Here is a 17489-nt window from a genome sequence, read left to right as displayed (position 1 = left end):
GCAAATGGTGTTGTAATAGTTTGTATTTTGTTTTTGTTAGTGGAATTACCTATAAGATCGTGAAAGCAACAGAATGGAAAGGAACAATAACTTTGGCAACAATTTGTTTTTGAAATGAATAAAATCTAAAGAAATGATGCCATCATAGACCGAACTTTTCTTCCCTGTATAGACGCTAAGACAAAGTAAGAGTTACTAGCCAAAAAACTATCATTATTTTCAATTATTGACATATTTAATTTAAAAAACTATCATTAGTTCGGTGTTCAAACAAAAACTATCATTGTTTGAACATCCGTCTTAGGCATACAGAATACAAACCTCATCAATGTTCTTGAGTGGTATTTATTCTAGAATTTGTTTGATAAGGCCGTGAATTCCCGGAATCAGGAGAAGTTGATAATCCATCCAAAATATGTATACGTTTGATTTGCAGAGACTATTTCATAATATTGCTCAATTTGCGACAGCGTCTTTATACTTAATGCTGGTGTTTAAGGTTATCTTATTCTGATGGAGGAAAATGGACTTTAGTGTTGATTTCGTTTAGTTTACACTAATAAGAACACTGAAGTTTCTTTCAATTATCTGCTGATTGTTAGAAACGTTATCATTTGCATTTTAACGTTCAACATCACACGAAAAAGAGAAGAACCATTCTTCATCTTGTTACCCTTTATATTTTCTTTTGAATTACCAATGATCACCCAACTAGACAATCTGTTCAACATACATTTTACACTCAAAAATCATACACTTGCACTAATCGACATGATTAACACTTTTTTAAATCAACTTCAAATGCAGTTCGTGTCTGTTCTCGTGGAAAAGACTCATTGACACTGTTTCTATCCATCTATCCTGCTTCCATGTATCTGCGTGTAGATCACATGCGAGCATATTTGAACGGAAATAAAATATTAAATAAAGAATCCAACACAAAACACGACGAAACAAAACAACAAAATAAAATAATAGAAATTGTAACACTTGGAACACAACACAGTAAAACAGTATTTAACTGGAAAATGAAGAAGCGCAAGAGCCGATTCACAGCAGAATACGCATACCCTTGGCTACCGGCAATCAGTTCGTATTGAACCATCTGTATTTGTAGTTCAGAATCCAAGCGATGCTGGAAACTAGCAGAGCGGCGGTTGCAAAAATGATACCGCGAATTTTCCAATGCTGATTGCTATCCTGTAGAATGGACAGGATTTTTAACGTTTGCTCTTCGGTGTCCCTTAGCGTACCTGCGTAAATTAATAAGGTAGAAGAATGTTAGTTAATTTAATGCTTGCATTTCAGCGATAGTCAGCGGCCAAGTACCGGAATTTTCGATTACAAAATGTGATTGTTCACACTTTAGTTCAAGAGGCATCTGGGATTTGATACGTTTCTTCGCTTCCGCCTCCGTGTAGTGACTGCGGTCCATTAAACGTGTTACTTGGATGTCTTCTTCGCTGAAATAAAAACAAAGAATGTAGCGTTTAAATTTAAAAAAAATGTTATTACTGTTTATGCAGTGCTTCATTTTTTGTAGGTGTATAGTTTTTAAATCTGGTCCATAAAATAATGAATTTTCCAACTTACCAAGTTACGGTGATTATTTTGTGGATGTAGTGCAGCATCACTCTAGTTTCAAACAGTAGCGGTAAATCCAGCACTACGAAATTGTACCCTAAGAAGAAGCTCTTTATGACCTCCTTGTAGATGATCCGATGGATTTCGGGATGGGTAATTTCGTTCAGCAGTCTTCGTTTCTCTACGTCATCAAATATTAAACGGCCCAGGGCCTCCCGGTTCAGCTCGCCGCTGTCTGCATCGAACACGGTCTCTCCGAATGTGGCCTTAATTTTATGCCATGCCGGACGGCCCGGTTCAACGACTGGAAGTAAACGAGATACAACCCACAACTTGATTAGAATCCATCCTGGTAGGGGGAGACCTGCACTGGAGAAGGAGGGCATCATGTATGTGCTTATGCAACGACGATGTTAAACGGAACGCCCATCCTCCTGCTAAAACGCCCAACGGGTTACGGCTGTTGAAAACCCGCGTGTGTGGTGCTGCTTTGGTTCACGGTAGCTCTTTACCTTTCCGAGCAATGGCATCGGCGTCAATGATTGGAACACCATTTTCACGAAATATTCTAGTAACGGTGCTCTTTCCGGAGGCTATACCACCGGTTAAGGCCACGAGAAACATTCTACTTAGACGAGAGCGTGTGACGCGTAGTTCTTGCTTGAACTAATGGTCTGCCTTTTCGTTGGCGCAGTGCGTACGGCTGTTGACTGGATAAATTTACTGAAAAAATAATGCAACAAAAGCACTGCAGGTACACTGCGACTGTATGGTGTTCTTAGCAATACCACACGATGGTACGCACGACTAAAAATGTGTCTTTTCACTTTGCATTGGTTAAAAATTCTCAAATCATTTGCTCGTGCAAATCCGCGACCGAAACTGACAGCTTCTTGTTAGTGTAGTTGTATGTCAATTCCAAACAGCACAAAAAAACGACACCAACAAAATGCCTAGTGGTTTTGGATCACAACAGACGGTTGAAAGTTTGTTTACCTTTTGCTCAATCGAGTTATCAACAAAGTACGTTCCGATTGTTTATGGTGTGTGAAGAAATTCCTTCGCAAAATGCTGCGCTGCGAAGGTACAAACGTGTGTAAATGCTGCACCAAAACTGTGGATACTTGGAAGAACGTTAGTGAAAAGATGGTTATTGGAGAGCAAGAATTGATAATAGTTGATATGTTTAGAATCTTCCACTTACCCGAGGTAGGAAAGCATCCATACTTTTTTGTTTGTACAGATGAACTGATAAAAGTCTTCAACCATTTTGTAGGATATGTGGATCGTTGAAAACGATATTGTTTGCAGTAACTGTTTGCAGCAGCTCAAATATTGTTATCAATTTCATGACACAATATTATCCAATTTGGCAGCAATACAAAAGATGCCTACCGTGCAAAGTATGTGTGCTCCGGAAGATGTATCAAACCGCTGCACCATATGTGAGGCATGCTTCGAGTCTAAACTAGAATTAGAAAGACACCTTAAACTGTTCCATCCTTCCCCGAAGAATCCTTCGTACCACTGCAAGCCGTGTGATAAATCGTTCAAAACAAACCGTGGAATGCTGCAGCATAAAACAATGTATCACGACTCGTCCGAGGCGTACATGTGCCAAATATGTGATCGCCACTTTATCACCAAAACCAACTACGAGAACCACATGCGCTACCATCAGGATTTCCTGTGCAACTTTTGCAACGCCTGCTGGGTTTCCGAGCGCACTCTACTCGATCATGTGCGCGCGGCCCACTTGGATCGTTTCTTTGTATGTCGGTTCTGTGATCGAACGGAGCGTCTTAAAAAGTGTCTGAATCGGCACCTTCGAACGTCGCACCAGCAGGAAAGCAATCCGTATTACTGTGGACACTGCGCTAAGGAGAGCATGGTGTACGACAGCTTCGAAGCGGCGATAGAGCATGTTCAAGATAAGCACACCCACGATGAAGACATCAATGATCATTCCGCTACGACGGATGGCTACGAGGGCCTGTTGAATGGATCTATTTTTTCCAAAGAACTCCCGCAGCTTGATTTCCAAGACACCGACGAATTGGTTAAGGAGCAGGAACAGTTCCTCCAAAATCTTCAGCTTACGCGAAATTATGCCAAAGAGAAAGCGTCTCCTGCGCACCAACACGAAACGCGAATCGATCGACGGGTAGTGCTGGAGGACTTTCTGGATGAAGCGTTCGAAAATGATGAGATATGGGAGAAGTATATAGAGAATGGAGAGGAGTACCTGATAGATGATTACGACATTTACCTTCAGGGAATGGATGGCACTGGCAGCCAGCCGAATCCTTGCATGTACCGCTGTCCGAAGTGCGATCGTGGCTTTCAGAAACAGATCCACTTGACGGTTCACTTGGCGGAAGAACATGACATGGCCAGTCTGGTGTGCAATGACTGTGAGGCAAGCTTTACGCGTCTGCACGCATATCGAGCGCATCGCAAGGAACACCTAAAGGAGAATGTTCGCTTCCGCGAAAGTAACATCCCGGAAATGGAGGAAGCACTCTCGTTGGTGCAAAATACCCCGGTGGACTACTCGGTGCAGGAGGAAGAAAACGGCTACCGGTTCATCTGCAAACTATGTGACCGTACCTTCCAGCGAAAGCACAATCTGGAAAAGCACCACTGCCGGTTCTACGAACAACTGGAGCAAGAGAGTGATGCAACGAGCAAGAAGCACCAACAATGTCCCCATTGCGACTTCCGATCGCATTCCGGAAAGGATCTCTATCTACACCAGAAAACACATCATAATGCTAGCAGCATCAACGCGCTTAGTCCGGAAAATATCTACTGCATGCTGTGTGATCGTCGGTTTAGTTCCACCTCCGGTTTGAAGTACCACATGAAGCGCCACACGGGCATCAAGGCATTCACGTGTATGTACTGCGGGAAAAAGTTCACGGCCAACACGAACCTTAACGCGCACATCCGAAATGTGCACAGCGAGCAGAAGGCACACCGGTGCACCGAATGTGGAGAAGCGTTCGCGACGAAGGATCATCTCAATAAGCATGAGCGCTCCCGGCACCGACAGGATCGGGCCTTCGTTTGTAGTGAATGCGGAAAGAGCTACTATCAGCGATCGCACCTGAACGAACATATAGCCGCATCCCATCGCGAGTGTCGCTATATGTGCCAGGTCTGCAACAGCTCATACGTCTCCCGAAGCTCTTTGAAACGGCACCAGCTGCTAAAGCATTCATAGGATGTTCAGTTATCAAAAGATTTCCTAATGAACTGGAAGTTAATTTTACAAAATTTTTGGTTGCAAGAAAAATTTTTTAAGCGTGTTATTGCACTTAAAGTAATTACGAATTATTTAAAATGATATTTCTTTTTGAAAGAGGAAATTTATTTTTGAAAGCGAATGTAATGGAATGCCCAAACATCGATAATAAAACAAAATTATTCCAAAAGTGATAAATGCAGTTAATGTGAAAATTAACAACCGAAAAAGCAAAACTACAAACAGCTTTCTTTCCATAATTTAAAATAGTTGAATACATCACAATACAGTTAATCTAACCTGTTCTCAAGAACAAATCAATGTTTCATTAAATTTATTATATTTAAATGTTTTCTTTAAATTCAATCCATTTGTAGTAGTCTCGTTTATATTATCCATTTCTTTCTTCGTTAGTTTTGTTGCTCGGTTCTTTTAACTCTTTTTTAATGTTTTCATACGTTCTTAACTCATTTTCTCTCTTTCTGATTGCATTAGCACAAACGATCTGTTGCAGTTGAATTTTATTTCCTGTTGCAGTATTAATTTCTATTATACTTTGCTGCCATCTGTCTAAACTTTACGACCGTCGGGGATCATTGTCGGTTGGATCTTCCGTTGCGCAAAAACTGATCAATACATGACTTAATCACATTTGCGACGAATGAGAAATTTATTAGATGCAAACTCTGCAGGAAACGTAACGGAAAGTCTCGCAGGGGTCATGATGAGGGGGGATTTTGGTTTATATGTTACCCAGTAGAACCCTACCGGTTAGTCTAAGGCTAATGGCCTTCCTTGAATTATCTTTAATCTACCTTCTTATTTGTCAGATGACGTTCGCGATGCCGGCTAACGAACATGTGGGTTATCGGAGAGTGGGTGAGTATTTACATCGAACAACGATTCGAGTGACTAAAACGACTACACATACTAAAAGGCGCGATTGATAAATGAAAAGTAATTTCGATTAAGATTACGCAACAAAAGCTTCTGGAAATGGTATTATTTCGAACAACAAAAAACAATATTAAACGCCAAGTAAATAATCGATTGGCTTTATAGACTACATACTGGTTTTCAGACGCACAGGTAATGAGGTTTCATGATTTCTCGCGGTTCCTCGCAGTCATGTATATTGTAGCTGCAGCTTGGTAAGTTGCCTCTTTATCCAGCATAAGTTTATATTTCTAAAAAGGCTTAGTCGAACGGAAAGACTATCATCAAAATTGCCTTACAACGGAAACATAGCTGCACGTGTAAATGTTAAGCAAAAAACAAAATTGCGTAGAGAGGCGTGTGTCAGATTCTAGGTTTCGTCCTATCTTTGGTTCAATTGTGGTACACTATCTGACGACTATTCGTGGAATTCCGCATGTTGCCTGTTTATTTATTTCTATCGAATAATAAATTCGACCAAAAAACTCGTTTGAATGTAGTTGAGCTTTAAAAGGAAAGGTAATAAATGTGTAATAAAAATTAAAAAATTATAAAATGTACTGGTAAACGGAGAAGCATGAAAGAGGGAAACAATTTTATAAATTTCCTTTTCTTCTTTTTCTCTTGGAATGATCCAACTTTTCATCAAATTGGCTGGAATAGGACTGGAATCTGTTTCAATAGAGTATCACAACAACTGGAATAGAAAAGAGGGCATGTTTTAAAGGTACGCAGAATATGGAATAAAGAAAAAATAATAAAGCAATTTTACATAATTTGTAACGTACTAATACGAGATACGTAATTAAAAGAGTATTCAATTTGTGACATGGGAATTGTTTAAATTTGTTTGTACGACTTTGTGAATGAGTTCTGTAATACACACAGAATGAATACTACACGATCGGTGGGCCAATTTACCTCTCCACCTTGCGCACTGTGGAAATTTGATAGTTTGGCCCACCTACTCTTCTCTTATCGCAAAAAAACTTGATTATTTGTTCTATTGTGCCACACACGAATTCTTTTCGAGTTCTTTTTCACTTGCGTTAGATCGCATCCGAGGGCATAGGCCGGGATGGCCAGGCTAAACCAAATTGCATGTGGCAGAAGACCAATTCTACCTTCCTAACACAAATGCAACGTTGTCCATCAATAAGCCAAAGCATACACAAACATGGCATAGTTGTGTGGTTTTGTTTTGGTTCTGATTCCCATAGAATGTTTCTGTTTTCGCTTGTATGATATAAAATTCTACTCTGACTTTCGTAGTCAAACACTACACCGTTAGACGATTTTCTATAAATAGGTAAGTATGTTAAACCGGTACTATAAGCATTATGTTTGCAATACAAGCGAGTCAAGAGTGAGTGTGAGAAAGATAATTAGAGAGCCGCAAACGTAAATCTTATCCTAGAGTTCCTAATTCCGAGCATCACGCTGGTTGTTTTTTTCCCATAGTCGGTATTTAACCGTTTAACCGTTCCATTTTACAATACGGCTTTTCTACACGACTCTGGATGATGTTTTTAGAAAATTTGGAAGATATTTTTGCTCCATAGTTTCCTCCACCCGATAGCATTATCGCTTCCGATGGGTTTGCAATGTGCAAAATGATTATTCTTTTTTTGCTCCTTCAAACCACGGCTATTCTTCGGTTTTGAAACTTCAACTCGTCATGGCCTGTGCTGTTCGATTACGTTTGGATACTTTTCCATCGAGTACTCTTTGATCGGGTACTTTTTTTGTAACTTTGCAATTTTGTACACCAAAAGCAGAAGGGTTTGTTAGACGACGGGCTTACTACGATCGACAGAAGGTAAAAGCAAAAGAAAACAGAAAACCTAAACACGGACACTAAACAATGGGTAACGTTAAGGGGTAGGTTAAAAAACAAATCACAACGTAATAAAAAAGGCAACAGAAAATAAACAAAATGTTAAACAAAATGCGACTAGACACAAATAAAGGTAGGGTTGTTGGTTTTGTATGTGTGTTTGTGTGTGTGTGGATACACTTAACAATTAATTCATGCTGCTTATGTCTATGACACTGAGTGAGTGATTAATGCATAAAATAAAATGTCCATTCTTTTTTTCGACGAAAACAATGGCAATTGAACGGGATCAAAAAAAAAAAAGAAAGATCGCCGCCCAAAAAGTTCACACACACGGTCCCATCCTTGCGGTGTAACTCTACGCATTACTTGTAGTAATGGGTCCTCCAGAGAAATAGAAGGGCGGTGATAAGAGAGCATTTTCCGCAGGGAAAAGCGTTTGTTTGGAGTCATGCCCTGTATCTTCTCCTGCACTAGGCACCCTCTTGGTAGGCCCTCGCAATCAGGGCTTTAGGAAGCGCGTGCGTGCCAACGGAATTCGATAGGAGAAGGCAGGGTGGTGCGTCCACTCAAACGGTTGTTCCGTACGCGGCCGTGAACATGGCCCGCGAGCTGTCCGTGTCAAGGGAGATATCTTCCGGGCTGGCGAGATCAACACGAATTTGATCCAGCTGGCTATCGTTGGCCGAGTTGGTCGCACTGCCACTGTTCAGCTGACCCCCGGCACCTCCACCGCCGCTGGTCGTAGTGCTGCTGTATGTGTAGCTCGTGTTACGCCGACGATTTCCTCCCTGCCCCTGACCGTTCCCTCCGCCCCAGTTGCGCAACGTCCAGTGGAAGTGCGTCGGTCCGGCACTGGCCGTAGCAGAGGAAGGTGTAGTGACACCTGCACCGGCTGCCGACGCTACCGTCGTCGTCGTGACACTTCCGGTGCCATTTGTCGAAGGCATCATAACGACGGTACTGTGCTGCTGCTGTTGTTGCTGCTGGATCGCATCGCTACCACCCAGATCTCGACCACCAACCGTAATATCTACATCATCGTCGGCACCAAGTACTGTCGAGGGCATCACGATCGTGACTTCGCGATTGGTGCACGGAAGGGTTTCTGTTGCACCCGCTATCATGTCCATGCTGTCCTTGGTCCCCGAGTTAGACGAGTTTTGCGAGTCGAGTGAATCGATGCTACTATCGATAGCTGCCAGCCCATCGACACTAATACCCACCGAACGGTTTCCGGCATGGTGGTGGTGCTGATGATGATGATGGTGGTGACCGTCAATGCGATCGGCCAACTCGCGGAAACGTACAATCGCCTCCTGATCGCCTTGACACTCCTCAATCGAGCGCAATATCTCCCAGCAAAGGTCCGACTCAATCGGAATCGGTTGATCCGAATCACGGTTATAGATTGATATGGCGATGTGCACCGGGTGCGGAATCGGCAGCGGAATCAGCATTTTGTCCGCCGCATGCTTTGGTTGCTGTTTCCGCTTCCATGGTTTCCAACTCGCGGTTTTGTGTTTCGGCGAGGGTATCGGCGAGCGGCGAGCTCGCACGCGTGGTGTCGTCAGACCGGAGGACGATGTATCGCTGTAATTACAAGTTTAGATTTTATGAAATAGTCCAGCAAAGCTGTAACCTTCTGTTCGGTTCGTACATATTTAAAATTTACGTATAAAAATTATTAACATTAATCCAACTGTCGAAACCTCTTAGTTACGATCAGATGTCAAATTAACTTTTACAATTTGCAATTTTTGCTTAAGAATGCTGAGAAAGCAATAGATTACTGAGCAAATAAATTTTAGAAATTTAATAAAAACGAAAAGGAATTTAATAAAAACATACTTCCGTTTTTCTGCCCGCCTTGAGTTGATCATAACCCGCGATCGTGGATTGAATGCGGACACCTCTAGATACGGCGAGTGCACCTGAATGTTGCCACGCGGTGCATACACGTTCCCCAGCAGGTCCGGTCCATTGATGCCCATGATGTCGCTGGTGTTCTGCACCATCTCGGTGTACCGGCTGAGGTCGAGCTGCGCGTGCGGTTCCAGCTTGAACTGGGTGTCCGTGTCCGAAAGTGGCGTCAGGAAATCCAGGCTAAAAATGTCCGCATACAGCATCCCGGCAAGACCGGCCCAATCGCCCACCGAGAGGCCCTTTGCGTCCCAAAACTCTTCCTCGCTGATCGACAGCCGAGCGATCACGTGCGAGGGATAGAACTTCTCCAGCATGTACGCCGACTGCTGGATGACAATCTTTAGCTCCATCGTGTTCAGCTTGATGCGCGACTTTACCGCCGTCGTCAGTCCCGTCTGCAAGTCGCGGCGTCGCTTCTCGAGCTTCTCGTGCAACGATACCATCAGATCCTGGCCCTCACGTTCTAGCTGTCGGTAGGGGCCGACGGTTTTAGAGAGCTGTGCCGAAAACGGTCCAAAGCAGGCTTCTACAAACTGGCTGAAGTCTTTTTGCGGTTGACAGATGATAGTCTCCATGGAATGTTGGTATGCCTGTGGGGGAGCATAGGTGGATGATTTTAAAATAATAAAGCGGTATCCAAGGTACTCCGAATCGTATTCGAACCCACTAAGCTCATTTTTAACTCAAACCTATCCTAGTTAGGCCTATAGGGATTCTATATTTATCAGTGCTTTCAGGATGAAAATCATTACTGAACACGACTGCTGTGAACTGGTGGTGTCTTCCTTTTTAGACAATAAGATGCTACGCTATGCTTACTATGACTTTCGAAATGTATTTTACTAAATAAGCCTACTGTGTTCACCACAATCTGGACTATTTTTGTGCTGGATGGATTCCCCTTTAATTAAACTGACCACTTTTCAACTCACCTGCAATTCATCCAGTTCCATTTTTGCCTCAAAAGCAGCCAACGCCTGTTCCGGTTTGATCGAAAAGTAGTAATCCAATGCTAACCCGGGACCAGCGATGCGCCGTACTGCGAAACTGTCACTTGCCGGCACCCGGCCACACTTCTTGATAAACAGATGGAACGTGGCTGCATCCCAGAACAGCCGCACCCAATACCGTACGATGCCGACGAAGAACACCAACACCGCGATCAACGGACAGAGTACGGATGCTACGACAAGGGCGGCCACCGGTTGCAGCAGCCCCTGGACGCCAATGTTCCATCCGACCGCTTCGAGCAGAATGCAGTACCGATTTCGGCGGCTCTCGTCCGGACAGTCTAGATCATACACAAGCATCATGTACAGATGCAGCGTGACCGTGATGAATGGCATCCAAAGGGGGGCGGAAACGGCGAGCACCAAACTCGATGCACTTACGGCGAGGCAGAGCAAAGGAAATAGCACCAGAATGACGAGCGTCCCGAGGAATCCCTTTATGAAGTAGTTGTACAATCGGTTGAGATGACGCGTCATCCCTTTGCCGATGAAACCCGTATCCGGTTCGGTCTCGAAATGGGTTCGCGCTTTGGAGATATGACGCCAAAGTTCCATCAGCCGCGAGAACATGGTCGGTGTGATGCTGGTTTTGCGTGGGAAGAGTGTTCCGTTCACCTGCGATAGCTCCAGGTCGGCCATGAAAGGCTTCTTGCAGAACAATGCTCGAAGACCGAGCGGGCTGCACCAGGGCACAATTACGCCAAGCAGAAACATAATGTTCCAAGTCCAGGTCCAGGTGCGCTGGAAGAGATTTAACAGGCGCCACATCGGCCAGCGGGTGCTCGTCGAACGAATCAACTCCTTTTCGACGAGGAAAACGGGCTGGCTGGGGTCCGAACGGGGCGTAACGATAGAGGTTGCCTGCTGGCAGGTCACGGTCGGTATAACCTCCGAGTGGCCTTGAAAGCTGCGCCGAATGATCCAAGACTTGGGCGACCAGATGCGGCAGGCCCACTGAAAGTTGCGGGTCGGTGTTTTGGCATTTTTCAGCTCCTTCAACAAGACCGGTTCTCGCTAGGAAACGGAAAATATATATATTAGAAATAAACGCCCGCCGAATTGATAGTGAGCTAACTTTAAACCTACCTCCTTCATAAATGCTAAATCACGATTAAGAAAGTACACCGTTTGGTGTAGATTGTGACGCTGGGCGGCCCGCAGTGCTTCCTCGTGTGCTCCCCAGGTAATCTTCGACAGCTTCGTCAGCTCGACGGCGTTCAATTTGGCCCGCAGCCACGGATAAACGCGCGACAGTACCGGATGCTGCTCCTGGAACGTCTTTTCCATCTCTTCGCGCGACTTTTTCAACTCCTTCTGTATTTTATCCACCGCTCTGGAATGGGTAAGAATGAAACGAACCACACTACGGTTTCGGCACAAAACATGCTCCTTGCTCTATTTTTCTTACTTGTGCATGATGACGACCGATTGGGCCTGCTGTACCAGCAGCTGCGGTATGTTGTCGCCCAGCTCCGCCAAATCGGTGTTCGACAGGATCGACGTGTAGACACGCTGCAGATACTCTTTCATCACGGCGTCGTTAACCTCCTCCTCGATCTCCGCGTCGGACATCTTGCGCTCGCGCAACTCGCTGATGAGCCGCTCGCGGAAGTGAAGAAACCAGCCGCGCGTTTCCTTCTCCAGGATGCCAACAAGGATCGGAAGGGCGCGCCGCATCGTGTCCTTCGAGAACAGGCGCAGATCGATATCCTGGCCCTTGGGTGTCACGTATAGGTACGGGATCGGTTGTGCCTGGTTGCAGTTGACGTCGAACTTTTCCATCGTTGCCCGACGCAGCTGGTGGCGCACGTAGCTGCACAACGAATCTAGACAGTCTTCGTACTCGCTCTACAAAAAAGATTAAGATTTTGAAAACCATTTGCGAATAAAGATTTTTTCTCGCAAGCTAATTCCTTTTAAGGGAATTACGATCGCTTGGAACATGATCTTAAGAAGGAATGATCTGATATTTTTTATGATAGACTCAATAGATATTCAACTCAATAGATATTCAAATATTGTAGATGTAAAACTCACGGATGATGTACAAATGTATTGTAAAACATTGTAGTACTTAAAAAAAATATTGTGTTGTAAGTTATGTTTGTTGTAGCCCAAGTTGGCCCAATAGATGGTGCCTTGAGCAAGAGAGTGATTAAGTGTGGTCATACAATAAGGAACTCTATACAAAGTACTATGTAAAAAGCTCTTTAGCACCAAATGATGCTACCACTACTAAAACCAACGATTCTATAAGCGATCGTAAACCCTTTACAACGAATTATTAGAAGGCTAGTAAGTACTTACTCTACAAACTAACTCCGCTACCAAAAATCGACAACGCTCTTCTTTAATTTTATTATCTAAGTTATGCGCTAGCAACGAGGGAACGCCTGTGGATGGAAAGAGGAAATTACATTATCAAACCCGTTTAAGTAATTTGCAACTCGCAAGCAACTTACCTACAACCATGTCGACCAGTTTGATCAAACCCTGCAACAGGGCCCGGATGGCGTGGGCAACGGAAAAGAAGTGGCCAGTGAGGCGTCCCTTGGCAGTAATGACGATGAAGCGAGCGGAAAGTGCGAGATCGCTGAGCAGCGAGTCGCGCGTCCGCTCGGAGCCCTTCTGTAGGAACTGCGACAGTCGCCAACGGTGCACCTGGCCGGGAAAGTTTAGGCTCGGCACTTCGAACTCACTGCAATTGAGGTAACAAGAATGCGTTATTACTTAGAAGAACTATTTGACAAACGAATCGCGCGAAAAAACACGTTTTGTAACGTACATCTCATGCAACACTCAGTTATTAAACACACGAAACACTACCGTCTTCGTTCGGAAATCAAATCGTATAATATAAACTACTGGATCTTCTAAATGATTTTTCAGAATCGTTTTCAACTGTACTTTCTCAACATAAAAAATCATGATTGCTATCGAAAAAGCTACGCGAAAATAATACGGGATGAAATTCATATTTATCTTCCTATACGTTTCTTTTGTGATTCAAAGTGCAATAGAAACCGGTAACAAAGAACTTAACATATTCTCCGACAAGTGCATATTATCAACGTACAATTTGTGCATACTTTTACAGACAACTAGGAAAACAAATAGAAACAAAAAACAAAAACCTCCAAGATTTGATTCTGTGTTCATAAATTCCTTCGTACATTCAAACGGCCTGGGACAAAAGCTTTAGTTTAATTTTCATAGATTATCCTACAAATATAACACATACACATCAAATACAAGTAAGCCTAATCGGACCTATCGATTGTTTAAGGCGTATCTTTCTCTCTACGCCGACGAAACCTAACTGCATTTCATCGCAATGATCGTCGGGAATGGGAGAAACAATGAAACCGGATACGGATAGCCGTACGGTCCAAAAAGAGAAAACAAATATCACAACTAAAAACAACACGGGAGTTTTTTTTGGAAACGGAAATGGGAGATATGCGAGCAACAAACAACACACTAGAGACAAGGGGAGGGGAAAGATACTGAAGGTAGAGAGAATTATTACTGCAGCTGCAGACTTTACCCGGTCAATTGTACCGTTTCCAATTGTTCGCAATTCAATTTCTTCGGTTTTCCAAATTTGTCCTTTTGCAAGCTTTCGAATGAAAATATTTACAATCATTTAAAAACCACGCGCACAAGTGGTGCAATAGTTGCGATGATGATGGATGAGGATGGTATGAGGAAACTAAAATCTTGGTGTGTTGATGAGGATGATCGTAAAAAAACATTGGAACTGATTAAGGATGCAGCATTTTTCAAGCGAAAGGAAATCAAATTCGTAACGGAAAATGAACGGCGGAAAAAAAAATAATTGCAAAAGGGGATAAAATAAAAGCTTTTAGATAGAAGGTTGAGAAAAGCCATACTCAGGACAACAGAACAGAAATCAATACTGTAACAGTAACAAATGAAAAGCAAAACACTTTCGGTAAACAAAAGGCCTACTATGAATGTATATCAATGTGAATATGAATAAAAAAATGCAGAAATTTCAAAAGTAACAAAAGAAAATTTAAATCGTTCTTATTGTATCGTATATTGTTGGCCAAATGGATGAATGAACATTTTTCTTTTCGGTAAGCATTCCGAATCCTTTCCGTTTTAATAAGAATGTTTTTGTCGATAAACGGAAGAAAAAGCATTAACTCAAAAAGGGGCGAAAGACGAGAGTACTTAAGCGCCTTACGAACGCTAACAGGACAGAACTAGGCACGAGGGCTTTCGATACTCACCCACGTTCACGCAACGAACGCAGTTGTGCGTTGGTCAGCAGTCGCGGTTCGCCGGTGCCGTCTGCGGCCACCGCATCCAGCTCGTCGAACGGCGGTGCGATAAACAGATCGCGCAGGTTGATCGGACGTGTCTTCCGGCTTCCACTGCTGCCGACGAGCGAGTTCTGCATGTTGACATTGCTACCACCACCCACTCCGGAGACCGTAAGGGAAGTTTGGCCCGCCCCATTTCCAACGCCACCACCGGGGCTGATCGAAAGCGGTGTGGGGAGATCTAAAAAAAAAAAAAATAATAAATCAAACATCAATCGTGCAATGCCGAGGAAGCAAAGAGGTAGCATCCAGTAACTTACTGATGGGAAAAGTTTTCCAATGATAGAGAAACTGCTCCGCGACCGCTTTGATGTGCTCGATCAGCTGCTCCACCTCGGGTGGGGCACCGATCAGGTTGATCTGGAAGTTGACCGGTTCCTTTTCTGGCGGGAGCAGCGAGGTCGGACGCACCAGCACCGGACCCCCCATCCCACCGCTCGAGTTACTGTTTGTCGATCCGCGCAGAGCAACCGCCGAATTTGCATTCATCGTCGTCGTCGTCGTCGTCGTGCCATCGCTGTTTCGTCCCGTTTCGAGGACCATATTGGTGGGCATTTGCCAGTTCAATAATTTTTCTTCTCTTCACCAGCTACGAAGGGAACTCCACCACCCTCCACTAACTTTATACCAATGATCCACGGACCAACCGGGTTGGGTTTCGACCGGGTTGTAGTAGTCAAGTTTGTAAAGGATGCTGCTACTGCTAATCCCTCCTCCTGGTTGCGAACGAGTGCTATATGCTGTGCTACAATACTAGGACGATCTGGTGGCTATGCCCTTGCGGCTGACGGCGGCAGTAGTGGTAGCAACGGTCACAGCGACGGATGGCAGACATTTGTACTTTTTTTTTGGTTCGGTATCGGTCAAGTAGTATCGGAGATATTGTTATATTGTTCGATTAATTTTCGTGTACATTCTATAATTTTTTTCTATCGGACGCGAGATTCTGGTTAAAGTGGAATGTTCTGCAGGATGCTGAAACGAAGGAAAAAAGTACATTCAAAAACATTAAAATTATTTTTTTGTATCTGCTTGTCAAACATTATTAAAACTCTTTTTAAAGCCCACATTTAGTCTCATGGGAAGAATGCATTTTTCATGCGTTTTGCAGCTTAATTGTTCCGCTCGATAGCACGCGGTCCAAACAAGGTCAGTGATCTCGGGACGACCGGATGTTGGCACAGCGAAAAAGTCGAACTACTAATTACCAACGAATGAATGGAACACCTGGTAAGTGAATTCGACTGGAGTTGCCGTCACAAATGGTTTCGAATATCTGTTTGGCAAAAGAATGTGAGAAATTATTGGCAATAATGCTAAAACGTGATAAGTATAAAAACTCAATCGCTCTGGCGTGTGTGTTTAACGAAATGGAACCGATGTAGGGTGAACAAAAAATAAACCTTTATTACACCATACACCACCGTCCCGGCACTGCAGCTGCATTATGTTCTGCATGCGGCACGCAATATTAAAGGCATGGCATGGAAACACACCCCTCATCGGAATAAGAAACACATTATAATAACACAGTAAAGTTCTTGATGACCTTGGGTGACCGACGGAAATTGGGCACCCCTTTCTCCACAATAGAGGTCCTTTTTTGCGGATTCGATTAAAAGGAGTACAAACACAAGTTATTACTTCGTTCACTCACAATTATCATTTTATCTCCAGCGTCGGATGCTCTAAAAGCGGCACGCAATGCGTCTTATCACAAAACGCTGCCGCTTTCAAAATAAAAAAAGAGTTCACGGTCAATATGTGGCAAGGACGATTCAACAAATGAGATCAAAGAACAGGGCAAGTTCAACAAGCATGCCTTCCTTCCATTGTACCATTCACGTCTAATAAAAATATTAACGAAAAATGCTTTTACGTTACTTTTTCGCCTCTATCGATTAAAAGGCCATACTAAACATCACAATGGTAGGCAACGGCATTTCAGAACAGTGCATTAACAATAGTAATTTGCTTTCTGTAAGCACTTCGCAGGGGGTCACAGCTGATACACCTACTCTTGGGAGTTGCATGATGGTCCGTCATCGTTAGTGCATTTGTTGTTCGCTCAATCCTATGCTCAACCGCTTTTACTACTAGTTATTCCACAACACACGGCACAATGAAATGCTGATAACTTATCACAGTCATGTCATGACCACAAACAATAGAAAGTGTAGATCAATACAAGTAATTTTCGATTGTTTTACGTATGTTTCGCAGCAAAACAAGGGAAAACCAGCTTTGACAGCTAATATTTCATCATGGAAGTATGTGTGAGCAAATGCTTGGCAGATGCAACATTTTTTTTTAAAAATCTATCACATCTGGTATAACTGGTATAATAACAGAAAATACATGTTTTGTTGCGTTTCTTGTCTTAAATTAGAGTAAAACATTGTTGATAAATTGTAAGTAATTAATAAAAAAACTGGTATGGAACAAAAACCAGTAATTTGTAATGGATAAAAAAATAAAATCATCAGTATGACCGTTCTGTGCCAGTTTGCTGAATACAGCAGTCCTACCCCCCAACGTCAGAAATGACAGCTGCCGCTAGATGGCGTTTTCGGCTGCAATTGACAGACCAGCTTCCG

At 43.4% G+C, this 17489-nt stretch overlaps 3 protein-coding genes across 4 annotated transcripts; 1 reads left to right on the top strand and 2 right to left on the bottom strand.

The window, feature by feature from the left end:
* Positions 1-663: 663 nt before the first annotated feature.
* On the bottom strand, positions 664-2453 carry LOC131272749 (dephospho-CoA kinase domain-containing protein). Its single transcript, XM_058274600.1, has 4 exons — positions 2097-2453; positions 1594-1888; positions 1330-1463; positions 664-1253 (listed from the first exon to the last, which is right to left on the bottom strand). Exons 1-4 carry the CDS (start codon positions 2206-2208, stop codon positions 1087-1089), a joined length of 708 nt encoding a protein of 235 aa, XP_058130583.1. The 5' UTR covers positions 2209-2453; the 3' UTR covers positions 664-1086.
* A 154-nt stretch (positions 2454-2607) lies between these two features.
* LOC131272317 (gastrula zinc finger protein xFG20-1-like) lies at positions 2608-5014 on the top strand. The gene is made up of 2 exons (XM_058274005.1): positions 2608-2793; positions 2861-5014. The coding sequence occupies exons 1-2, from the start codon at positions 2653-2655 to the stop codon at positions 4808-4810; spliced, it is 2091 nt and encodes a 696-aa protein (XP_058129988.1). The 5' UTR covers positions 2608-2652; the 3' UTR covers positions 4811-5014.
* Positions 5015-5127: 113 nt separating this feature from the next.
* On the bottom strand, positions 5128-17012 carry LOC131272187 (uncharacterized). 2 transcript variants are annotated; one of them, XM_058273842.1, is made up of 11 exons: positions 16911-17012; positions 15153-15867; positions 14800-14992; positions 14088-14159; positions 13003-13238; positions 12848-12933; positions 11949-12388; positions 11627-11873; positions 10463-11554; positions 9456-10120; positions 5128-9197 (listed from the first exon to the last, which is right to left on the bottom strand). In XM_058273842.1, the coding sequence occupies exons 2-11, from the start codon at positions 15445-15447 to the stop codon at positions 8174-8176; spliced, it is 4350 nt and encodes a 1449-aa protein (XP_058129825.1). In that variant the 5' UTR covers positions 15448-15867; positions 16911-17012; the 3' UTR covers positions 5128-8173. The 2 variants fall into 2 exon arrangements, with proteins under 2 accessions (XP_058129825.1, XP_058129824.1); XM_058273841.1 differs by lacking the exon at positions 14088-14159 and having other exon boundaries at positions 14800-15073.
* Positions 17013-17489: the final 477 nt, after the last annotated feature.

The sequence above is a fragment of the Anopheles coustani genome, chromosome 3 (genome assembly GCF_943734705.1).
Source record: "Anopheles coustani chromosome 3, idAnoCousDA_361_x.2, whole genome shotgun sequence".
Classification (NCBI taxonomy): Eukaryota; Metazoa; Arthropoda; class Insecta; order Diptera; family Culicidae; genus Anopheles; species Anopheles coustani.
The sequence above is the reverse complement of the archived record's forward strand: the minus strand, read 5'-3'. Positions and strand labels throughout refer to the sequence as shown.